At 44.1% G+C, this 25,870-nt stretch overlaps 1 protein-coding gene across 1 annotated transcript; it reads right to left on the bottom strand.

Moving 5' to 3' along the window:
- Positions 1-875: 875 nt before the first annotated feature.
- On the bottom strand, positions 876-17,807 carry LOC146340263 (uncharacterized). Its single transcript, XM_084811292.1, has 5 exons — positions 17,656-17,807; positions 12,994-13,149; positions 9,549-9,786; positions 8,505-8,584; positions 876-6,195 (listed from the first exon to the last, which is right to left on the bottom strand). Exons 2-5 carry the CDS (start codon positions 13,121-13,123, stop codon positions 6,056-6,058), a joined length of 588 nt encoding a protein of 195 aa, XP_084667418.1. The 5' UTR covers positions 13,124-13,149; positions 17,656-17,807; the 3' UTR covers positions 876-6,055.
- Positions 17,808-25,870: the final 8,063 nt, after the last annotated feature.

Genomic DNA, 25,870 nt, shown 5'->3' with positions numbered 1-25,870 from the left:
ACTGAATTCCAAAAATGACGAGGGATCCCCATTGCCTCTCCTGCATAATGTAGGTCTGCAAACAGGGATGCTCAGTGGTGAGGCTGCTGTCTAGGATGCTCCACGTTAACTCCAGACACATATTTTGGGGATAAATACAGTGTTGTAGTGGACCCTGGGCTCACAGGTCAAAGCCCCAGGACATTTTGAACAGCAGGTCAGTTATCCCATCTGCTACCCCCACCCCCCTCAGACTTCCAGGTTGCCTCTGAAATTGGCTGCAATCCTCACAATAGCTGCAGGGGCAGAGGGGTGAGGAGTGGATTTTCCCAGCAACAATATATTGTTGGGAGCTATCCCTGTTGCAGTGCAGACTATTTTGAGGTGACTTGGTCTTGAATAGGGAATTAAGATCCATTAGCTTTACAAAAGATATGCTCCAGGTGGAGGTAAGAACTGCTAGACCTGCTTTGTTGATATGGATCAACACAGTTGCCTGCAGTTTTAGACATGAATAGACATATAACAACAGCTTAGGGAACAACGTTATGCATAGGATTGTGCCTTCCATGGCTTTTTGTCCCTACAGAAAAGTATCTTGGGGAGGGTGCAATTTGGAGTGTAGAAGTAAACCATAGTCTACAATAGTTCTACTGTAAAGAGTTATCAGTCCCCAGGTAATGTTCAGGTATCTCTCTTGCTAATTTCTGGAGCCAAAGCATTGGAGCGGCTGTCAAAGCCAATCACTGTCTGAAAGCATTAAAATACTGATGAAACCTAAATGAAGTAAGTGCCTTGGCCCATCTCTGTTTGTTTGTTAAATTTGTATCACAGCCTTCCACCAATTGTTGCTCAAGGGAGCTAACAGCAATAGCACAAAGGTAATACAATATAATACAATAAAACAACTTTTATTCCATACTTTGCATGGAATGAAATCCAAAATAAAAAAAACATAAAAGACAGGTAAAACATCAAGAAAACTAATATAAACAACCAGTTAAAACCAATTTCATCTATCAGGAATATTACTGTTAGCAGCACTTCCTCACTCGATTGTGTACTGATTCTTGTCCAGAAGGAATACATTCTTGTAACTTCTTCTGTTCCACCCGCCAGCTTGTTTTCTATTCACAAGTGTGTTTATGCGTGTTTTTGTTTTCTTTTAACTCTGCTGAACTCTGCCACCCGAGGCTATTGCTCACCCTGAAGATATCTCAGCCAGACTCCAGCCAGTGCAGCGGGAGTCTGTTGCAGCAATTTGATGCCGTATTTCTTTTACCAAATCTTATTGGGGTGGAACATGTAGGTGGGTGAGTGGACCCCAATCAACAGCAGTCACATACCTCCTGAAACATCTAGTTAGGTCCTTGAAGTTTAATCTTGAGAATTTAGACTGGATGCCTCACTTATGTGAGCTCCCTTGATTTGTTAAGTTAATACGTTAATTTGTTAAGTTGAGTTAATAACTTAACTCAAGTTATTCCTTGCAATATAGATACCTTTGGTCTGTCCTTTTGTAAACCATACAGTCTCTCAATGTTCTACCAATCATATTGCTGGAGTTAGAACATAAGAAGAGCCATGCTGGATCACACCAAGGGTCCTTCTAGTCCAGCATTCTGTTCACACAATGGACAACCGGCTGTTGACTGAGAACCCACAAGCAGGACATGAGTACATCAGCACCCTTCCACCTATGTTCCCCAGCAATTGGTGCATATAGGCATACTGCCTCTGATACTGGAGGTAGCACATAGCCATCAGGTCTAAAAGCCATTGATAGCCTTCTCCTCCATGAATTTGTCTAACCCTCTTTGAAAGCCATCCAAATTGGCCATCGTAGCCTATCATGGCTATATGGAACGTAGCCTATCACGTAGCCTATCATGGCTATACGTAGCCTATCACGGCTATATGGAAGAAGCGAATGGCGGCCACAGATGCGGCTGCCATTCACAAGACAGCATGGACGGCAGCAGGTAGGTGCTCCGTTCCGGGCCCATTTCGCAGGGTGGGGGGGCTTTGTTCTGCCACGGATTTTGGGGTGGGCCTCACCGAGATCCGTGGCGGAATTCTCCGCCATGCCTATTTTCTGCCCAGCGCTCCAGCCTATCAAGATCACTTTGAATTTTGTTTCTGTCTTCCAAGGTATTAGCTATCCTGCCCAATTCTGTGTCATCTGCAAATTTGATCCGCGTTCCCTGCACCTCCTCCTCCAAGCATGTGGAATCCTGTAGCAGCAGCAAAGGCTTACATGCCATGAGTTACGTGTAAACTAGTCCCAAGACAGAAAAAATGGGGACTTGTGAGAGAATACTGATTAAAGGGAATAGCGCACAGACAGTGGTAGACACCAGCATCCTTCCCATTCCTTTATAACAGGGGTGGGCAATGTGTGGCCCTCCAGATGTTGTTAGACTGCAACTCCTATCATCCCTAGCCAGCATAGCCAGTGGTGAGGCAGGATGGGAGTTGCAGTCCAACAATGTCTGCGGGGCCACATGTTTCCCACCCCTGCTCTCTAACCTGATCAAAAGCTAAGTCACAAAGCCGCCAGTCTGGAGCACACCAAATCTGAACTGGAGATAACAATTTCCAGAGGGTAGACATGTTAGTCTGCTGCAGCAAAAACAACAAAGAGTTTTGTAGCACCTTGAGGACTAGCAACTTTATTCTGGCATAAACTTTCATGGCTATAGTCCATTTCATCAAACAAATGGAATATTGGCGGGGGCAGGGGATTGTAAACAGTGAGGTCAGAAGGAAATCCAAGTAAGAAAGTGCTGATAGTTACAATCCCATTATCAACAGTAGCCATTCACAAAACAGTTCCTGCTGATAACACAAACGTCCTGGCACTAGGTAAGGCAATTAACACTTGTAGGGTGATTAAAAGTCCTTTATCCTGACTCAAGGGTCTGACAATAGAATTTAACCTATTGATAAACTCTAATTCAACAGCCTCTTGCTCTAATCTCCCTTTGAGTTCCTTTGCACAATGGCCACTTTAAAGTCTGTGATACCAGTGACCGCTGCTGTTTCCTACAAAGGGACACTGGGATGTTCTGGGAAAGTGGTAGAACGATCAGCTACAGCTGTGCCTACTTTCTCTGCCTTTCTCACCTCCAGCACCTTATGGTCTGAAGCGCTTAGCGCAAAACAAGTAGAAGTGCTTTTGTGCAGCGCCTAGCACAAAACAACTACTTTGCTATCACTGTTTTATTCTGCTACTCTATGATTTGCTTATATGTCAGGTTTAACTATACAATTACTCTAGGTGGTGCTATCTGCCACTTCTCTCCTATAGCCTGGTAATAGTAGTAAGAACGAACACGAAGCTGTTGGGGGGTGGGGGGGACTCAGATTGGAACTGTGGTTCTGGGGGAGAGGACTTTTAATCCTTTCCCCATACCATTTCCCTGACTGAAATCATACATACCCCAAGCTCCTATTTGCCTTATGGGAGAAACATAATGTACACATAGCAGCTTTGGGGAGGAGATTTTAATAGGGGGAAATTGCATGGTGTGTTTTTTTTAAAAAAAAACCCTCCTCCTTCTCCATGGGCTTCCTCTTCTGCAGCATCTACTACTTTGTTCTTAAAACATGGGAAATCACCAACATCACGTCTAGTTTGGCCCTAAGCCACAGAGACGCCTTGTGAATCCAGCTGTATCAGCAGAGGAGATCATATTAAGGGCCACGTGTTCCTCTCATCTTGGGAGGAATCAGGGGAAACAGAGAACTGTGGAATATCATGACTTGATTTTGCGGAACGTAGTCCTACTTTTGGGAGAGGGGCAGCATTATGCATTCTTATGTAAAATACGGTAAACAATAAAGAAGTAAGATGCACCGTCGTGTATACCCATTACAGAAGTACCTAATGCTGTTACAATGACAAGGAAAGGTTTGACAGGAGTCCAACATCAGGGAGCAGAGCGGAAGGGGTGGAATCAGCTGTTGCCGACTTCACCCTAACTAAACTTACCCAGAAGGGTAACCAAATCCTGCAGCTTTTTGGTTATGGTGCTACAGGTTTAAGTCTAAAATAAATGTCTGATCAGCATGCATGCCGAGAAAATATTGAAAATATGTCTGCAGTCAGAAATGGAAAGACAAATATAAAGATGATCAACTTTTCAGTTCTTTAATTCAGACAGTACGATGACATAATGACGGTTAGTTCCTCTCTCTCACTTGATGGCATTTGGTTCTAGACATATAAGAATGCGTAGGGTCCCTCCCACAGTTTTTACAGTTAGAGGTGTGTGGCATATAATGTCACAGCAATTACACTCTGATCCATTTTCTCATGCTAAATTGACTTTATGGGGCAATCCAGACCTAAAAATTGGTTTAAAAAATGTGTTGGTAGCAGACACGGACAGATAAAGTGATTTCTGTTTTGGCGGGTCCCGATGCTGAATTTTTGTCCATGTCTATTCTGCATGCCAAATATGACTTGCCAGCTATGGCTGAATGGCAATACTTGCAACTGAAGCATTTGTTAGTATCTAAGTTTGGCCCAGCTGCTTACAGTCTCCGTCATTACTGGAAGCACTTATTGAGGCTGGTCAGGCAACGCAACCCATGATCCATGTCTATAAATACTTGCTATTGGTGAATGAATATGAAATCCAGGGTCTAAAGCAGGAATGGAATAGGGAATTGGACTGTCCTGTTCTGCCTAATCAGTGGATCTATCCAGTAGACCTATCACATCTCTGGATCGTAGGCTGTGTCTTATTCAGCAAAAACTTTTGTTTCGTGTCTATTGGACACCACAACGTCTCTTTAATAAGGGATTGTCTAATTTGGCTACTTGCTGGTGGTGCAACACAGCTAATGTTGCTTTTAAAGATATGTTTCAGCAATGTCTGGTAGTTGCTTCTTTTGGGGAAGAGGCTATTATAAGGATAAGTTTTGTACTGGAACAAACTTTAATATTCGCTGATGTACATGCCCTTTAAAATTATTTACTTGTTTCATGGAAATTAATGAATGGTCTGCGTAAACAGATTCTTCGTGTCCTCTGAACTGATATTGCAACACTGGAAGGATTAACGCTCACCTCCTTTCATGCAATGGGTTGAGGACCCTATAACGCTTTCACCATTTGAACAAGTGGCATATAGACGACACCTTCAAATGGATACTTATTTGAATATCTGGTCTGCTTTTGTTGAAGCCTATGTATAATTGGTAGTAAGTTGTATTTTCATATATATGCATTTTGTATGTATTCATTGCTATGGACAAATACAAATTTATGTATGTATATTTTAAAAAACCTCAAAAACATAAAGAGACATAATTATTGTTAGTAATTTTGTATGACACTGTATTTGCTGTCATTTAGCACGATGCACTCTAACATCTAGGAACTTGTGCCTAAAGTGATGATGGACACTAATGACAGATCTTACTTTATAGTAACAGAGAACAGTATATAGAGAAACAAGATTAAATCCATCCAAAGCTAAATTTTTGTAAATATCAAAGATATGAAATAGGTAAGATGACACCTCTTGCTGCACCAAGGTCTATATCAGCCATTGAGGTTCACAGAGGAACTCTTCAGGCAGAAGTAATTAAGAAGAGACCCCCGGAAGCTTACATACCTTCCTCAGTAAAGTGTGGTCCAATGAAAGGTGTCACTTAAGGTATTTTCTTAGTCTTAATTCTCTGGAACTTCCACTCCCCACAGTCATCTCTACTATCTTAAGGCCATTTTATACATTATGGGGCAGGACACCCAGGTTTGGTACCAATGGAAGCTTAACAGGGAACAACAGACAATCCCAGCGATATGTGTTTACAATACATGTTTGCTGCATTCATATGTTGCATTTCAAAAATGTAACGTGTGAAGAGGTCCTGCATTTGAAGCAAATGGCAAGCAATCTATACAGTCATTATGGCATAAATTATACATTTGATCTGATGTTGGTTCTCATTCTTCAGCACGTTTGTTTTTTGGCTGAATGCATGTGACTGTGTACATTCTCTAAACAAATTCTGCAGTTCATTTGTATCTATAGTCGCTTGTAGCACTGGCTTGCCTGACCTACTATTTCTTATTTGAAAGAGCTACTGCTACAATTAATGCAATCACTAGGACAGCTCCACCAACTGAGACCAGAATGGTGATTACTATCATTCCTCCAGCTCGCCCTCCAAACATCACATCAGCTGATTCGTAATTGGTCACTGGAAAGCAAAGGAAAATGGAATTTAAGAATTAAAGCAAGGCAGATATACAAACAGACAAAATCCATTTTATATCCTGCTGAGCCTGTAGGGGGGAATCCTATGGCTGCTAGACAGCGGCTAGATGGCCTTAGGATATTGTGTTATCCAGGAACCGACCTCAGAGCCCGTGCTCCGAGGTCGGTTCCTGGAGAACTGACCTCCCCCCATTTCCACGCTGCCTCAGAGGCAGCATGGAACAGCCCCGTCTTCTACGCTCGCATCCCCTCCATGCTTCTCCTGCCCTGCTTCGGATAGGCGGTCACCTCCAAGTTTAGAGGCGGCCGCCTATCTGGATAGGATTGTGCCCTAAATTATACTCATGTATAGTAATTAACCAAGACAGCATTGAGGTACTCAGATGGGACTTGTTTATGGACATACATAACATTTTGTCAGTGTAACAGCCAGGTGTCAAGAGCTTAAATTAACCAATATTCACATATAAACAGATAGACCCAACTTTGCATGCCACTGCAATTTATAGCATCACCTTCAACAAAGCAATTTTTCTGTGGTTGGAGTTGGTAAGTAACAGAGGCTATTTGTAGAGCTGGTGTTAAAATAGTGGCTAAGAAATCGAGCCATGTTCTGAGAGATCATTAGTTCAAATCTCTCCACCACAGGCTCATTAGATGGCTTTAAACAAGTCGCTATGTCCAATCTGAGATCCCCCACATCTGCAAAATGAGGAGGCTAATACTTGCTGACCTCACAGGGCTATTGTAAGGATTACTTAGATAATGACCCGGTTCGCACATCACATGATGAAAATACAGCAGGATGACCCTGTTCCTGCTTTTTACATGATGGCTGAACCCTAAACTCTAGGTTGTTGGGGAATGAACAACCCAGAGTCCAAATCCGTGGGAAGTTTTTTTGTATGGAAGAACCATGTGATCCCCCACCTATATCTGAAGTGGATGAACAACCTCTGTGAGAACTAGGCCAGTGAATCACTTACAAAACAGATTCACAAGTCCATCCCTTTTCTTTCTCAGACTCCGGAGGTCATTAGTACCACGAAGACTGGATTCAGAGGTCACGATAACCCATGATGGGTTAAATAAGCCACGATGGCTTATTTAAACCATGGTGGCTGATTGTGTCACCTGACAGAAATTTTTTAACCCATGATGGTTTATTTGGCCAAAATAACCCATTCTGATAACCCATGGTCTACGGTTGTTGTTGTTGTCGTCGTTCAGTCGTGTCCGACTCTTCGTGACCCCATGGACCACAGCATGCCAGGCCTTCCTGTCCTGCGCTCTCTCCCGGAGCGTGCTCAAGTCCATATTCATTGCATCGGTGATGCTGTCTAGCCATCTCATCCTTGCGGTCCCCTTCTCTTTTTGCCTTCAGTCTTTCCCAGCACCAGGGTCTTTTCCAGAGAGTTTTCTCTTCTCATTAGGTAGCCAAAATATTTGAGCTTCAGCTTCAGTCTCTGTCCTTCCAATGAGCACTCAGGGTTGATTTCCTTTAGGATTGACTGATTTGACCTCCTGGCAGTCAAAGGGACTCGTAAGAGTCTTCTCCGGCACCACAGTTCGAAAGCATCAATTCTTCGGCGCTCAGCCTTCCTTATAGTCCAGCTCTCACAGCCATACGTTACAGTAGGGTTTATTTAACCCACCGTGGGTTATCGTGTCATCTGGCGGTCACCATGGGTTATCTTGGTCACCTAGCAAATTGTGCCGCAAAAGCAGTCAAAACTGCTGCCCCTCTGCTCTTCACTGGCTTTAGCGCTTAGGAACACGTTAAAGAGCTAACAAGCGGTGTCAATGGGGGGAAATGTGCAATTTCCCTAATGGGAACAAGTTAAAGCAACTAAGGCAACACCTGGGATTTTCTCTCCTTTCAGAGTTAGCGCACAGGATTTTGTCAATGGGCGAAACACTGCCACTGCTCAGGCAGGAGGACCGCACTGGGACGGTGGGCAGGGCAGGGGGATGACTCAGATGACACACAGTAGCTTAATAAGCTACTCAGAGTAGTTTATTAGCCCACTCGTGTGGCAGGGGAGTGTGGATTATTTTGAAAATAAGCTATTGTAGTTTATTAAGCCACCATGGCTTAAAGTGACATCTGAACCGTGGCCTATGACCACTTAAGATACACTGCAATGAAAAACCCCCAAACTCAATATCTTTTACAAACCAACCAGTTGGAAACTGGTTCTACTATCATACCTTTGCTTAACCAAGCAATTATCTTTTATCTGGTCAGTGTTTTGTGTTGTAAGATTCATCTCTTTGACTATTGAAACTCACCATTTCTGGTCTGTATTGCTGCTGACCAATCTGTATGAGCTCTTATTGCAGACTTGTCATCCAAAAAAAGGAAATTCACCCTTGAAATGAGAATGAAAAGGTGAGGGAAAATTTATACACATTTTAAAAGCAAGTACGAAAATAGGGCCACAGACGGTTCTGTTGGTTCCATTGCAATCTTTGGCTTATATTTGAACATGTTGGATGGCAATGTTCACCTTCCTTCCTGAAGAAGCAGCCTTATTAAAACTGACTGTGATTAAATATAACTGAAACTTAAAACTCTGGCCCAGGAGTTACAACAAAACTTCAGTGTTACACAGGAGAGAAAGTTGCCTTTATAGCTGTGTGTTAAAACTCCCAGGGGTTATGGTAATCTTGAGTTATGATTGATTTATCTACCTTTGCCCCACTATTTGCATAGTCACATACCTTTCCTTCAAATACTGCCTCAAAACCCACTACTTTGGCAATACCTTTCCTGAAATGCTACACCTAGTCTTCTGCCAGTACCAGACTTGAGACATTTTCATGCCTTGGTTCCTCCCGTATCTACCTGTGATCCAGCAAGCATCTCTTACCCTACGAAAAGTAGAAAGTGAACTCTAAAATGAGTGCATAGGGCAGAATCCAATGGGGCACTTACATCCCCACTGATTTCCTTCTGCAAGCGGTGGGTCCCATCAATTCCGTTGCGCAAGCAGGACCCACCACTTACACAAGGGAGGTTTAGTGCTTCCTAGAGGAAGCCCTGAAATGAGTGGAAACACTTGTTTCTGGAAGGAGGCAGGGTGGTGGATCTCCTTTATCTGAGCTCCACTGACCTGCCTCCTTCCAAAAACAAGCATTTCCTCTTGTTTTGGGTTGCCCCCAGAAGTAAATCTCCCTTGCATAAGCAGTGAGTACTGCTTGCGGAAGGGAATATGTGGGGCGCAGGACAATCGGTGGGGCTGTAAGTGCCCAGTGGGATACTGCCCATAGATTGCAAACATACCTCTCAAAAAAATCAGAGGCACATATATTTCAATTAGTGTCTATATTTACCTATAAAATGTAGATGGCTTAAGAGCTTGATTGCAGAAGGGACCTTTAGTTTGGCGGCAAAATTCTGCTCCCACCTGATAGCCTATAATTGTGATCAGCTCATACTGGCTATCGTCCATGTCCATGACCAGAAGATCCCTGGTTACTCTACATGAGACACTCTTGAATTCACCAGCAAAATATGTTGTGGCCTGAGGTGTTTTCCGGAGATTTTCAATCTGTTCAGTATCTGTCACACCTTCAGAAGACAGTGTAGGATATGTTAATCCTGGGTGCATTTCATAATTACAGCAAGAATCCAACTAATTTCAAATATGCAGAAACGAGAGATAGTACAGCACTCCCTGGACAGAACCAGTTCAGATGGCAGGTGGTGGACTGAATGTTAGAATGTGGTATGAAGAATAAACCTTCTGGAGAAGGTGAGCCTCCTTCTTGCCATGATGGCTTTCTTTGCTGAGGAAGTTGATTTTTTTTACTGTTTTTAAAACATGGATGTTTAAAATGGGAGTTTCTCTCTCTCCGCTCAAAAATTAGCTCTTTGAGTGGGCTGAAACTGCAGGAGACCTAATTTTTTGTCCTTCAAAGGTGTGTCAGGCAAGGATATTTCAGGGACCTTTATAAAGCCACAACAGCTAACAGAGAGAGGGCTAGATTAATCATTATGCTATGTACTCTACAAAGCAGGGCCTCAGCTAAACGGGGCTTTTGCTGATTGTCTGTACCATGGAATATTTTACAGGGGGCAATATAATGTGGATGGGAGACAGCATAATATGCACACTTCTTTGTGCCCCCCTTGCCATATGTGTGAACCCCACCAAGTAGAACCATGTGACCTAAGAGTTAATGGGGACTAAAACATGACAAAGCTCCCTACATGACATACCTAGATACCACTTCAACTGTCATGGCTTCTCCCAAAGAACCCTGGGAGCTGTAGTTTAGTGAGGTGCTGAAAATTCTGTGTTAGAGAGCCCTAGCCTTTCTCCCTCACAGAATTATAAATCCCAGCGTTTCCTGGAAAGTGGGAATGGCACTTAAGGGTGCAATCCTATCCAGATAGGCGACCACCTATGCAAAGCAGGACAGGAGAAGCACAGAGGGGATCATTCCCTCCATGCTTCTCCTGCCCTGCATTTTCGGCTAGGCAGGTGATTGTGGCTGTCTAGCTGAGGGAGGATGGAGCGGAGAAGGACACATTGAATGGTTTGTACAGGCATTTCCGCCCTCCCCGCCCCAGAACACCCCCCGACGTGCCCCTTTTTGGCTGTTCCGCGCTCCTCTTGCGAACGCGGAGGACGGGGCTGTTCCACGCTGTCTCGGAGGCAGTGTGGAAGTGAGGGGAGGTCAGCTCTCCGGGAACTGACCTCGGAGTGTGGGCTCCAAGGTTGATTCCCAGAAAACAGGATATTCTATGGCCATCTAGCTGCTGTCTAGCGGCCATAGGATTTCTTCCTCCACCACCTATAATTTAGATATGACATTTGTTCAAGCAGGCTCTGACTACCAGAGATGGATCAAGGACCTACACATTTCCCTGCATATATGAGTGCCTTTCTTTATATTGCAAATGAGTAAAACACAGAATGAAGGTCCAATTTCAAGCCCTAAGCCAATGGTTCTTCTCTGACAGATTCTCCTTGGGAATCTCTATCAAGCCTGTTCTTCAAAAGCCTCTGGTGGTGGTGAAAATTCCACCATTTCCCCAGACACTTTTCATTGCTCAGATCTAAAGCTAGGTTAAACTACAAAATGATGTTCTCATCTGCAGTTACAGGTATCAGTATTATTGTGAGCAGGAGAGATAAAGAATCATAAAACAGTTCTGATTTTTCACTCCCCAAATGCCCTTGATTATTACAAACCAAGACAAAGAGGGAAGAGAAAAAGCTTATGGAACACAGTCCCCGAATTGTCTGATTCATGAGGAAGCCCCTGCAAAACAGTCCAAGGAGCCCTGTTGTGTTAGCCATTTGAAAACAAAGCTAATAGGTACTGGGAATGCCTGCAGAGATAAGCACAGGTGGAGAAGGAATGGGGTGTAAGTAGGGTGGAGCAGAAACGCTATCTAGAGTTCTCATCTTGGGTTCTTGACCAGCAAGTTTTGCTTGTATGTCTGGTGCCACTGCCATCAGACTGATGTAAGAAGGATAAGGAAAGTATTTCCGCCCCAGGTCACATCCGCTGGTGTTAGTTCCCCCTCTCTCCCACTGGATGGCAGTTTTAAAATTTGCTTATGAGAGGACTGCCCTTAACACTTGGGGTAGAAATGGACAGAAATTTTAAGATATACACTGAAATAAATATGTTATTGGCTGTATTCCTTGTCTTTCCGGCATTCTGCATTTCAACGTCCTTCTGTCGGATTGCATGGGAGCCATGTAGAGAGAGGATTTTAAAATTCTCACAGCCACACAGACGCAACTGACACAAAGGTACATGCAAGAAAGTGAATGAACATTTTCTGTCTACTAATAATTTACCTGTATGGCTGCCTTCTTATATATTGACCTTACATAGGGTTTCTATTGGTCTCTCCATCCAGATTGATGACCAAGTCCATGTCTGCTGAGCTTCAGGAATCCTATAACATTTGATGTTCCCAGGCTGCTGCTGCTATTATTATTATTATTATTATTATTATTATTATTTGCATTTCTATACAAATAATAATAATATTGCTGCTGTTAACATCATTTTTGGTCTTATTGTTGGTTTTAATAGTTGCTTTAATTGTTGGCTTTCATTGTTTTTACGTTTTTTATCACTTTTAATATTTTAACTGTTTTTATGTATTCTATTGTTGAAAGCTGCCTTGAGAGGGCTTCTGCTCTGAAAGGTGGCCAAGAAATATTTTAAATAATAATAATATTAAATAATATTCCGCCCCATAGCCTAATCTCTCTCTTTCTCTCTCTCTCTCTCACACACACACACACACACACACTCAGTGCGGGCAGGGGCTCTTTCATTACAGCCCTTAATTTTAACTTCTGTTCAGCCTCATTCTTCCCAGACTAGAACCCACAATTCCCCATCAACCCCACATTCCCATCCAAGGGGGAGGGGAACAGTGCATTCTCTCTATAACTCAGGGGCTTGACAAAGAAAGGGGACATAGCAAAGTAGTATGAAATCCCATGTAGCCTTCACTGGCTTTAGGGATCTAGACGGTTGTGCCTCAAAAAAGGATTCGGGTGACCATGTTGAGTACCACACACCTTCACGTTGCTTGCTACTGAGTTTTGCACCAAGCAGAATTTTAAAGCAAATTTGGAGGTTCCTGTGTGCTGTGGAGAACCTCTGAGAAATTTTAACAGAAGGAAAAAGGGTTTTGATTAGACTAATCATTCTTTTTAAAGAGAGGATTCGATTCATCTCTGTCTGCTATGCACTGTTGCATCAAAAGTGACATACATACATATACATACATATCTCATACCTGGCAATGTGGCAGAGTCAGGAACAATGGCAACTGCTAATCTGACTGTGGCTGGAGAAAACTTTGAGGAGGAAACACACTTCGGAACGTTAATGATAAAGTTGGTGCTCATGTAGGTAGTTAAAAGCATGCTGTTATTAGGAAAGAAGTCCAGAGCTGAAATGAAATAAATAGGAATATCAGGGCATACGCTGGCTCTAGGCAGCCATGAGATGGGTCATTTCTCACAAAGCCTGAATAAATTAATAAAGCTGATTTAACCAAGTGCCATTTTCAAAGTGGCTTTGCTTGAATAATAGCCCCAACCTTGCAAAAAGTCATTGCTAAGCCAGTGCACAGAGCATTATTCACCAAGCAGGCTCTGTGCACAGAGCAGGCTCCCACTTCTACAACTCCCCCCACTCCCCCGTCAGCTTGGGGTAAGAGTGATTGTGAACTTTCAGTGGTATTGCTCCTGAAAATCAGCCTTCAGATCGGCCATCAGAGATTAGTGCTTTCATGTTGTCTCAGAGCCTTTCAACATGAGGCTTGTGATTGCAGGTCCTTTACATGATGTCGTCATCCTCCAGAGCTTCTCCCATGCTTTGCAACCATTATTACGGGTTGTTTTTTTCCCTAACGAGGAAAGTCTGGTATTTTTCTCAATGGCGTTATAGAAGCCTCATGTAATTGCAAATTCTGCTATACTGCAGCACCACCTAGTGGTTGTGCAATGGAACATATAGAAAGGGGGAGGGGGGAGAGAGAAACATGTGTGAAGGAGCCGATCTCAATCCCACAAAGAATCCAGAAGCAGAAGCTTCAGAAAAGATGCAGGTTAAAAACCTCAAGTAGAAAAGCCCTCAGACACAGGACTTTTCAGTGGAACCAGCACACATGTCCAGCTGCCAGCCTCAAGTGATGAGGAAGTGAGCAATGCACATGAAAGTGTGTGATGAAACAGTAATGAAGGAAGCTGGATTCCTTCAACTGAGTTTCCTTGCAGCTGTGGCTTTCAAACGTCCCATGTTCAGGGGACCCTTTCCGCATTGTCTAGTCTGCTGAGGAACCCAACCATGTTGTGGAGGATTGGGGGTGTATATTCTATAGTGCTCAGTCAGATCATGCAAGGCACTGACCGACCAGACAGGCCTCCTCGCTGACTGCCTAACGGAAGGCCAAACTAGACACAATTGGGCGGCCATGTTTGCTCTTCATGTGTCTGCCTATTCACATCCAAAATAGGTGTCAGAGGTCTATTTTTTTCCATCAAAAGAGGACATCCAGGTGAAAAGGGCTGAACCCTCGTCGGCCTTACCTCCATTGTGACCCTCCATTGTGTCAGGCAGCTGTCTCCCAACCCAGTTCCAATACCAGAAATGAGCCTGGCTGGAGCTCAAAGCAAAGGAGTGGAAGGAGGGGTGGTGGGGAGCAGGAAAGAATTCCGCTCCCCTCACCTATACACTCCTTTTGGTGAAACACGTAGACCCCCACCCCATTTTGGACATGAATGACGCAGACACATACGTAAACAAGCGTGGTTGCTCCTGCCGTATCTAGTTTGGCTGGAACGCGCCCTTCACTTTACTATAGTTGCGTACAGTGGGGGAAATAGCTGTGGGCGAGCTGTCTTCCGGTGAGCCTGTCCTCCATTACTGAGGAATCCTGCTAAGTTTCAGAGGAACTCCTGGGTTCTCTACTTCCCCAGCACCCAGCTTGAAAACCACCGCCTCTTTGTTTTTGCTACTTCATGGGTTGTGCTTTCTACTTTTACATAAGCAGGGGCTGAAACTACCACAACAGAAGCCTGCAAATGGTAACCAACGCTTTGATCACCCCATGCAAGAGAGACATTTCCAAACTAGCTGGACAGCCATCTGCCAGGGATGCTCTGACTTGGATTCCTGCATTGAGCAGGGGGCTAGACTCGATGGTCTTGTGGGCCCCTTCCAACCCTACTATTCTATGATTCAGAGGGTAGTAAGGTTGAGCATTTCCCAGGGCCCCAAGTCCAGCACATGGCCCACTGCAGTAACTATGCTACCATTTCCACTATGCCCAGGTTATCTGCGATCCTAAGAGAATTCCTGCTTGCATGTCCCGACTTTTAGAGGTTAGGAGGGGCCCATTGGGAGTGCCATGCCTGAAGGCCCCAAAAACCCTGGAGACAGCAATGGATGACAGTAATAATAGCAAGAGTCAATCCAACCTAACAGCCTAACAAAACAATACATGGGTGGTTCAGCTAGGTCATTTTAGACTGAATGGTCTTATGGGGGGTATTGTTACATGGTTCTCCAACCTTTTTGGACCCATGGGCACAATTGAGAAACTGCTGTGGGCACCACCACAAAATGGCTAATCAGTGGATCGCCGCTTTGGCATCTGCCTTTCACATCTATGGATCGTAGGCTGCGTCTTATTCAGCAAAAACTTTTGTTTTGTGTCTATTAGACACCACAATGTCTCTTTAGTAAGGGATTGTCTAATTTGGCTACTTGCTGGTGGTGCAACACAGCTAATACTTCTTTTAAAAACACATTTCGGCAATGTCCTGTAGTTGCTTCTTTTTGGAGGGAGGCTATTACACAGATAAATTTTGTACCGGAACAGTCTTTAATATTCACTCTTTTAAATTATTTACTTGCTTCATGGACATTAACAAATGGTCAGCATAAATGGATTCTCCATGCCCTTTTAACAGCTAGAAGAGAGATATTACAGCACTGGAAAGATAAACACTCACCTCCTATAATGCACGGTATTGAGGACCTTACAACGCTTTCAGGGTTTGAATGGGTGGCATGTAGACGCCAGCTTCAGATGGATACTTATTTGGAAATTTAGGGCGCAATCCTATCCAGCTAGGTTGCCGCCTCCAAACTCAGAGGTGACCGCCTATCTGAAGCAGGGAAGGAGACGCACGGAGGGGATTGTTCCCTCCACGCTTCTCCTGCCCTGCTTTTTTGGCTAGACAGATGATTGCGGCTGTCTAGCCATAGGAGGATGGAGCGGGGAAGGAGGCTGCTGTACGACACATTGGATGTGTTGTAGAGGCATTTCCGCCTTCCCTGCCCTGGAATGCCCCTTTTCGGCTGCTCCGCTCTGCTCTTGCGAGCACAGAGGACAAGCTGTTCCACACTGCCTCCGAGGCAGTGCAGAAGTGTGGGAAGGTCAGTTCTCTGGGAACCATCCTCGGAGCACGGGCTGTGAGGTCGGTTCCCAGAAAACAAGATATCCTATGGCCATCTAGCCTCTGTCTAGAAACCACAGGATTGCTCCCTCCATCTGCTTTTGTTGAAGCCTATGTATCATTGCTGGGAAGTTGTATGCAATGCATTTCATATATATTCAGTGCTATGGATATATATAAATTCATGTACACATATTTAAAAAACGGTGTGTGGGGGGGAATGTTTTGTGTGTGCCCACGGTCACTGCATTGGAGACCCCTGGTCTGGTATATTACTTCAGTTGTAAAACACACAGCTAATGTTTCGCTCCCCCTGCCCCACTGCCATTCTGTTTAAAACTGCTTCTGCATTCCTAATACGTTAGAACTACAACAAAACTGTTTGCCAACCTTGATAAAAAAGGAAATACTCTAAGCATGTGCAGTTTTGCGTTTTGAACTCATCATGACTACTGGAATAAAACTGAGTTTGTTTCTGAACCTGCTGCTCTCTAGGTGGTCAGTTGGGGCGGGGCGGGGGCCTGGGCTGCAGGCCCTCGACTTTGGCTCCAAGTTCCAGCCCTAGAGGCACCAGCGATTACATTCGGAGATGCAGAACGAAACGATAACAGTGACATTTTTTAAAAGGAAAAAAAAAGCAGCTACAGGAGGAGACAGTGTAGAATGGAAAAGCTGCAGCAGGGAGTAGAGGTTCTTAATGCTTCTCCTGCCAGCCACTTTTCCAGTCCAAATACTGCCCCTACCCCAATGCTGCCCACCAAGATGCTTTCCCCTTCAACGTTCCAAACACGACTGCCACCAGAAATGCATCTGGAACCCTGTGAGCACAAAACCTGGGCAACGAGAGAACAGCCGAACCGCAGGAGTGGCAAGAAGGAAAGGGGTGGGGCTGCCGCACTCTTCCAAAACTGCGTATTAGTCATGTGCGAGTGTGTGGCATTACTTAGGCCTCAGGTTTCAAGCAAATCACAATTCTGTGAAAATACCATCTGTGGGATAATACATTTTTCAGTTATGTATGAAGAATATGTATCTATATCCATATATTGGCCCCATGCCCCATGTCTTGCTTTGTTCTTGATGGGTGAGGTACAGTGCTTTCCTGGTCCCTCAGTGCTTTCTTAAAAATAGACATTACCAGGTTCTTATATTCTAGTTTTGATTTAGTAGTTTTATGTTTTAAAATTTCTATCAACGACCAATGAATGAGAAACCCTAGCCCACAAATGGGTTCAGCACCTTGGATAGCCCCTTTCAAGATCTGACTGGTTCTGACTGAAACCCAGAGGGGATTCATTGCCCCAGTGAAATAGGAGTCACCAGCCTCCACTGGTCCAAGCATTCCATAATACCTAACCCTTTCCTTACTGGTTACATGCTCCCTGCTTTCCCCAACTTGATTTGGTCTTGGAGCCTGGCTGGGAGGGAGACTACCTGTGGGGGCATTGCAGAGGGAAAGGTGGGAGGCAGAGGAAGGGTTAAGCACTTACCCGCCCTTTCCTTAGAGTTCTGACTAGCTCTGACTGAAGCCCGGAGCAGATTTACCACCTCACAGAAATAGGAGCCACCAGCCTGCACTGGCTTAGACCCATCATGAAGCTGGAAAAGAACTTCATACTCCCGCTTAAACAAGAACAGAACAGACACCGGAAGCTCCCGACTCTAGCCAGATAGAACTAAGTCCAGTGCCGTCTGGTGGCTAAACATTAGCCACACAGAATCCTCTACTCATGGCTTTTCCCTCCAGACACCCACCCTCACTTTGAACAGGGGAGATAACATGCAGGATTGAAAGTTCAGTGTTTGCTGCTGGATGTCTTGCTCCGGATTAAGATGTGGCTACAGTCAATCCTTTGATTAGGGACCTATTCCAGAAGATTGGTTGATTTCCTGCATGGAGCAGGGAGTTGGACTGGATGGTCTTGCAGGCCCCTTCCAACCCTACTATTCTATGATTCTGTGATATGTTCCTAGATTTGTAAACTGTCTTTCTGAAATTATTCTCCAAAAAATGTCTTAAGTTATTTTACCATATAGAGTTTTTTACATCATCAACAAATAAAGTAAAAGCAGCAAATGTAACCAACAAATGCGATGGCCAATAATACACAGCCAGCTCTTTTGTGAAAAACGTTGCAAAAATTTATTCTGTATTCCCAAGGAGCTCTGGTGAAATAGGAGGTTCCTTAATTCTTACAGTGGGATTTCTCTGGGGAGTGAGTTCAAAGAGGGAAGAACTTCACTGCATAGGTCGATAGAACATCAAATGATAGTTTGCACAACTGCAGGGCCAGATTTTTTTTAAAAACCTGGCAACCCTGCTTTGGACACAGACAAGAAAAAAAAGCAGAAACTTACATCATGCCGAAAATAGCACTTTCCCATAATGAATCAATCACCTCTATTCAAAGATGTTTCTGAATCTCAGCAAACAATTTTTTAGAAAAACCAAACCCCCATCAATATATATTTCTCTTCACCCAGCCAGCCAGACCCATTTCTGCTGCTGCTACTATTTCTTCTTCTCTTCTGAAAAGAGCATTAGAACAACTTGGCATATTTTCCTCCACTGTTCAGACGTTAGAAATTGTTTTGTGAAAAATGTGGCACAAATAATTGAATTATGATGTTGCTAACATTGCAGCATCCACAATACGGTTCTACAAATCACAGCAGGGAAAAAAAATATAGCTTATTCTCTTTCTTCCCAAACAATTTTGTTTGAAACATATCTAGATCTGTCTCTTTATAGCTCTGAATATATATTATGAACATGGTTTCTCCAATATTGCTTTATCAAACAGATGTCCTTTCTAGCCTTTTACTCATATCATGAGGCTTTCTGGTCATTTGTCATTGCTCAGCGATCATCAGTTATAGCCTTGAAGGTTCCAATCATTCGCGAGACTTAGGCAATGCAACTCCATTGAGTTATTAGTTGTGATTCTCAGTTTTCGGTAGTGCCGCTTGGAACTGCACAGGCAAGTCAATTCCATTATGACAAGGACTGATTTCTTGTAAAGTTGCCAATGTCTTTGAGTTAAGGCTCCTGTGCCTTTAACATCTGTATGAGAAGCAGAAATTCAAGCAGTGGAGCTTTTCTTGACATCCAGATATAACAACAGGAAAGCTTCACGAGCTGAATTTCTGCCTGCATACAGCCATGGAAGGCACAGGAGCCCTCCCCATAAAAAGCTAGCAACCCTTATTTCTTGCAATGGAAGATAAATACTGAATGAATCAGCAGAACCTGGTCCTGATGAGAATAGTTCATGGACTAAATATTTTACAAGCAATCATCTGCATAGACAGTACATTATCATTTAATAAGAACATTAATTTGCCCATAAAACTCCCCCCACACATATGGAATGCCATAAATAATAATCACAACAACTGAGATGAAACTGGCCACTAGTTCCTGTTCATCCAGATCAAGTTGATACACTCGTGCAGCCTTCCCCAACTTGGTGCCCACTGGCTAGGGTTATGGGATTTGTAGTCCAACTCATCTGGAGAGCGCTAGGTTTGGGAAAGCTGTAGTAGTGTGTGCAAGTTCAAAGCATCGCCAACTCACTCCTGCTCAAGTCAGAAAGTACTACTTACTGATTTTTTCGAGGTCTTCCAGTGGAATAGCCCACCCGAACCCCACACTGCCAACCAAACACAAGAACCAACTGGGCTTCATGTTGTAAATGCGCACAGCTCACGTATGTTTTATCTTCCTTATTTTGGCCTTCCTGCACCTAGCACCCAAGTCTAGCTAAAGTGGCATCTGAAAGGACAGTTACCTGGGCTGAAAGCTTTCTGCTTCGGGGGAAAAATGGGAGGGCCTTATTGATGCAAAAATGAAATGTACCTGGGAGACAAGGGAAACAAGACAATCAGGTGATGCAAGGCAGGGGTTCAAGGTGTGTTGGGCAGTGAGGCAACAAAACCAGAATTAAGGTGCTAGGAATTTAGGTTAATCTATAAATCAGATTGCAAGAATGTAAATAAAATGTTTTATGGGATCTGGGCTGAAGCAAGAGATGCTTCTGGTCGTACTCCTCACACTGTCCATTACTTCAGAAAAATACTGCAGTCCCATTAGTTCCAATAACAACAGTGCAACGGTGCAATAACAGTTTACTCAGAAGTAAGTACTGTTGAATTCAGTGGGGCTTACTGTCAGAACTCCTACCTGTGGATAGGATTTCAGGCCTAATCTGTGATCCTATACCAACTTTCCTGGGAGTAAGGCCCATTTGACTCTATGAAACTTATTTCTGAGTAGTCATGTATAGCATTGGCAAGTGGTTATCTGTAGCCACGCGCTAAAAACGCCTTTAAACTCTTGCATGTTATTTGTGTCAGGGGTGAACATTGCTTATGTGGCACAGAATACAGAAAATAAATCAAATATATTTTATATAGCCAATACTGGTTTCACATTTACGTTCTCATTGCAGCCTTGCATGCAAAAACAGCGTATGTAATCTTGTGGAACCAGATGGGTCCACAGATACTTTTTTTCAGCTGTGACTTAAGAATAGCGGTGCTGCTTCCTGATCAACAATGGTAGCAGCCAAAGAGAAAGGGCAAGAAGTACCTCACGGAATAGCTACTCCCTGTTGCAGAGGCTTAGAGCATCTGTCACTGTTTTGCCATGTCAGCAGCTCATCCATTTGGACTGGCCACCTAACAACACCAAGGTAATGGCTTCATTATTTATATATCCCTCTCATCTTTGTACATGGCACTTCACAGCATCAGCCAAGAAACAAAACTAGGTTCCTTCCCCAAGAAGCTTACATCCCCAGCTATCACCTAGCAGGCCATTCTCTTGGCTGTGTTAAGGGCTTCTCTGCACTGAAGCAAAAATCCTGCACCCTTACCAGAGCTTTGTCTTCCAGAGTCTTTGCGGGATTGCAATCGGCACAATACACGTGCTTCGCCTTTGTGGGGAGGGTGTTTCCTTTGTGGGCAAGTTTCATATGTTTCATTTATACAGCCAGCAGATGGTACTGCAATATTGTGCAATTCCGGAAACACACCACCTTTTTGATGGCAGTTTATATTTATTACTGCATTTTTGGAGATTTAAAAAAGGCGGAATAAAGCTTTAAAATGACAGGAAAGGCATCGGAGGTTGATGATGTCATGAAAAGGTCCTGCAAACTTCTGTGAGTGACCGACCACGAGTGCACAAAAAAGGCTCGTGTGAAGAGGGCCTAAGAGACCAGCTCGTTTTGGCCCCTCTTGTGCCTGAACAGTTTCCTTTCTAGGTGGTCGTTATAAGACCTCTTTAAGATCTGGTACCTGAATTTGCTCTTTTCCCTCCTCCTCCCTTTTTCCTTTTGTGTTGTGTGGTGTCTTTTAGACTGCGAACCTGAGGACAGGGACGGACCTTTTTAAAATCAGCCTTGATCTGCAAGTCACTCTGGGAGCCTTTTTGGCTGAAGAGTGGGGTAAAGATACTTCATACAAGCAAATGTTGTAGTACAAAATTTGCCATGTATTGCTCATCACACTGGATCCCCTGCAGTTGTGCCTGATCCTCAGCCCACTCAGTTGTGGTACCAAACTTAGGGCACAATCCTATGCATGTTTAGACAGAAGAAAAGGTCTTAAACTCCCAGCATTCCCTATGCTGGCTGGGGGATGCTGGAAGTTGTAGGACTTTTTTCTGTCTAAACATGCATAGGCTTGCGCCCTTATAGAACTCTTTCTCTCTGGAAGCTCACCCTCCACCCCTTTGGATCCTAACTGAGATAATGCTCTGAGATACTTTTGGAAGAAAGTGCAAAATGTTTAACATATGCCTTTTTATTGTACTTTTATTGCTGTTTCAATTCCGCTGGTTTGTACTTATTTTATAGCCAAAGTTGTAACTGCTGGTTTTTATAAACAGCATTTTTATTAGAGTCGTAAGCTGCCTCAGTCCTTCGAGGTGGGGCATAAATACATAAATAAATAGACATATAATTATTTCTCATTAATAACATTAGTGACTTGGCTTATGCTACATATCCTTGTTCTAAGGGATCCCGTCTCCTCTTTGACTGTTTCCTGACAGGCAGGGGGAAATGCCAGAGTATAACTGCCAGAAGGACAGTAAGAATGCTCAAACTCTTGAAACCTTTTAACTGTGGATTGGAAGATTATAGCTTAAGGATCCAAATGTAGGGCATTTATGCTGAAAAATTGCCTAATGCATCCTCTGATTCCTGAGGCTGAGCTGACATTTGAAGGTAGAGAAATGCAGCTGGCTTCCAGAAAGTCTTGTAAAACGAGTTCTTAGTTACTGAACATTTTTTCGCAGTGAGGTCATGCCCAATGGCACCCTAGAACAAGCCAGGATCCTCTGCAACAGGCTGGGCTTGCATGGCAGACATATAGGGGATCTTAGACAGATGAGTAGTTGACACGGAAAGTTTAAAACTGCTGGCATTGTACGTATTTTATGTTTTGCTTTGCTTCTCTCTATCTTCAGATCTTCCAGGCCTGCCATTTCTTCTTGAAAGCAGTGTTTCTCAAACGTTTTGAACTCAGCACTTCCTGCGTTGTGATGCAGGTGTGTGTGTGCGCGTGTGTGTGCGCGTGCGCGCGTGCTGGGGAGCAGGGGGTGTCCCCATTGACCTGAGTTTAATGGCCCTTTGTTTGTGGGCAGCATTGCAGGCACAGCCCCTGACTGGCAGGGTCCGGTGGTGCTTCCGTTGGTACCGAAAGTGTGTCTGCCATTTTTGTGCTGTTTGGGGATTTTCTGGTCCTGTTTTGCTTCTCCCTTTCCAGGCTGAGTGGATATAGGATATGCAGGCCATCCTGCTAGCATAGCGGTGACCTATTCTGTACCCCCATAGAAGTGTGGGACTGTTCTGCTTGCCATGATTCCAGCTGTCTTAGAAAGAGGGCCCCCCACCCCAACTGCTTCTTGTCTTCCAGAACCCACACAAGGTTCTTGCCTTCCATTCTCAGAACCCACACAGACAGGAATCGCTGCAGGGGCCCTCATGTTCAGACGCACACTTGGAGAAACTAGGCTTCGAAATGCTCAGTCCACCACACTTCGCGTGCTTGACCTTCTCAGAGCCAAGATAAACGAATATGTTACAAAACCACTACTCAAACATTTTACTATTCCCTTCACATAGACACACAGTCCTGGCAGCAAATATCTGAAAGGTCAGCGCGTTTCTCTTCAGGTTAATGTCAATAGTTGGACTGAACGCTGACAAACGTTGCTGATAATTTTGAAATGCCTCTCAGATTGGTGTATATGATCCATAGGTGGCCTTAGAAAGGTGGCCTTAAAAAAGCAGGTGCAGTTACCAGGGCTTTCTGCGTGGCTCAGGTATTGCTGCGTCCAGAGTTGTCGAACAAATTGCTGGTTGAACCAGTAAAACAGGGTTCTGTCAGGTGACCGGTACTGAGACCAGAAAAAGAAGTAAAATCCAGTTTTTGTTAGGCTCTACTCACAATTTGCCAGGTTCTACAGGGGCTTTACCTTTATCCCACCATATCGATGTCTGGCTCTGAGACCTAGTTTTGGGGTTTAGGGAGGCCCCCAGAACCAGCGAGAAGTTGAGAGCACCCCAGACTTCTCTGCTTCGATGACTTGTACAAACAATCCAAGAGACACAACAAATTATTTTCAAAAGTAATCTTCAAGCATCCATTCCTTTTATTTGTTAAATGTATATACTGCCCAAATGGCAAATGTCCTTGGGGCAATTTAGAAGCATAAAAAACAAAAACCAATAAAATAAAGAAAAACTCTTTAGACATATCAAAATAATACAATGTTAGGAACATTAACCATTAGAACACTGAAAATATTGAAAAAAACATTAAAGAGCCAGCAGTGAAATTAATAGTCAGAGCAGCAGATTAAAGATAAAGGGTGCGATCCTATGCATGTTTAGACAGAAGAAAGTCCTACAACTCCCAGCATTCCCCAGCCAGCAGGCTGGCTGGGGAATGCTGGGAGTTGTAGGACTTTCTTCTGTCTAAACATGCATAGGATCGCGCCCTTAGTGCCTGCTTGGAGAGGGAAGTCCTAACCTGGCATCTAAATGAATACAGTCCATGGTGTGATGATGATAAGATGGCGCCACCATTTTCCATGTCAGGCCCACCCAGGGTTGCTCTCCTTCTTTCCACGGATACCTTTATATTCTGCATTAACAGGGCAGAATTCGCTAGTTCCATACCCATATGCACTAATGGAGAGTAAAGACGAGGTGGTGCTTTTGCTTATAGGGTTCAGCCTTCTCCATCCTCTTCGGCATGCCCCTTGTCGGCCTCAGAGGACTAGCTTCTGCCCCACTTTATCATTCCTTGGAGCTGGCCATACTGGTTCTGTCCCCAGCTCCACCAAATTCCATCCTAGTTCTGCTCCTCCCTGCCAGCTTCCCCTAGGCTGCATCCCTGAGTGGCTAGGTTCTGGTTTGGTTCTGGCTTGGCAGGATGGCATTGTCTTGATTCCCTTATTTGCCTTGCATCGTTCCTGCCCGCCCCCTCCGGTCCACCTTTCACCTTGTGGCTCTGCTTCAGGCTGTTGAGTGATACAATTCAAGTCCTTTGGCAGGAGGACAGGAAGCAAAGATAAAGTGCTCTTAAAAGTTGAATCAAAAGCTGTACATGTTATGTTCCAGATGATGCATTGCTGTCTTTACATTTAAACTATCATCTCCAAAGGCACTATTTTTAGGGCAAAAATCAGTGCTGGACTAAAGTGCATGGGGTTCCCTTTATCAGAACATATTATTCTGAGATATCTTTTGAATGCAATTGTAGTTGTGTAGCCTGATCGGACAAGGGAGAGGGCCTTCTCAGCAGTGGCCCTCCGATTGTGGAATCTCTCCCCAGTGAGATCTGCCTGGTGTCAACATTGTCAGCTTTTCGGCGCAAAGTAAAAACTTTCCTCTAAACCCAGGCATTTGACAGCATATGATGGGGCTTTTAAATGTTAGCTGTTTTATTGGCTCCTCTTAGTTTATTGTTAATTGTTTTAGCTGTTTCAAACTGTTTTAAATTTTTGTACTTTAAGAGCAATTGTGCCCTCAGTGATCAGAAGCCCCTGAACTTGGTGGTGTCCGATCATCCAATGCAGGGCAGGAGGAATGGCAGAAGCAATCTTTGCCTCCCCATCCTTCTGCCCTGAAGATTTTGCTAGACATCTAGTGAGGGCACTTTGGGGTGGGGGGAGGAAAGGAGGCTGGAAGAGGCTCAGGACAACTCATATCCTGGCCTCTCCGGTCTCCTCTCCTCTCCACCCGCTGGAACACCCCCTTTCTTCCTCCTCAGACCTCAGAGAGCAGCTGCTGGGGTTCTTTCTGTGCCAGCTATGTGGGGCAGGGGAGGAGAGTTGGATCTCCAGTTCCACTTTCTGAGGTTGGAGTGCTTTGTCCAACCTCGGAAGGGGAAAACCGTTTTTTGCCCAGGAACCATAGGATTGCTTTCTAAAGGTTTCATATGATGTTTTATCATGTTGTATTTTAGTGTTTTAATTTTTGTGAACCACCCAGAGAGCTTTGGCTATGGGGTGGTATAGAAATGTAATAAATGAATGAAGGAATGAACTAACCTAGTGTGAAGTGAACCAAGTGACCTTCTAATCAAATATTGAACCAGAAAATGTTTCCAGGTAAATCCTGTCCAGTCCTATCACTCCACCACTGACCCCACCTTTCATTCCATTTTCAAAGTCGATGCGCTCCACAA

Source organism: Heloderma suspectum, chromosome 7, assembly GCF_057233095.1.
Source record: "Heloderma suspectum isolate Gila_16-S chromosome 7, 16-S_ref, whole genome shotgun sequence".
NCBI lineage: Eukaryota > Metazoa > Chordata > Lepidosauria > Squamata > Helodermatidae > Heloderma > Heloderma suspectum.
The sequence above is the reverse complement of the archived record's forward strand: the minus strand, read 5'-3'. Positions and strand labels throughout refer to the sequence as shown.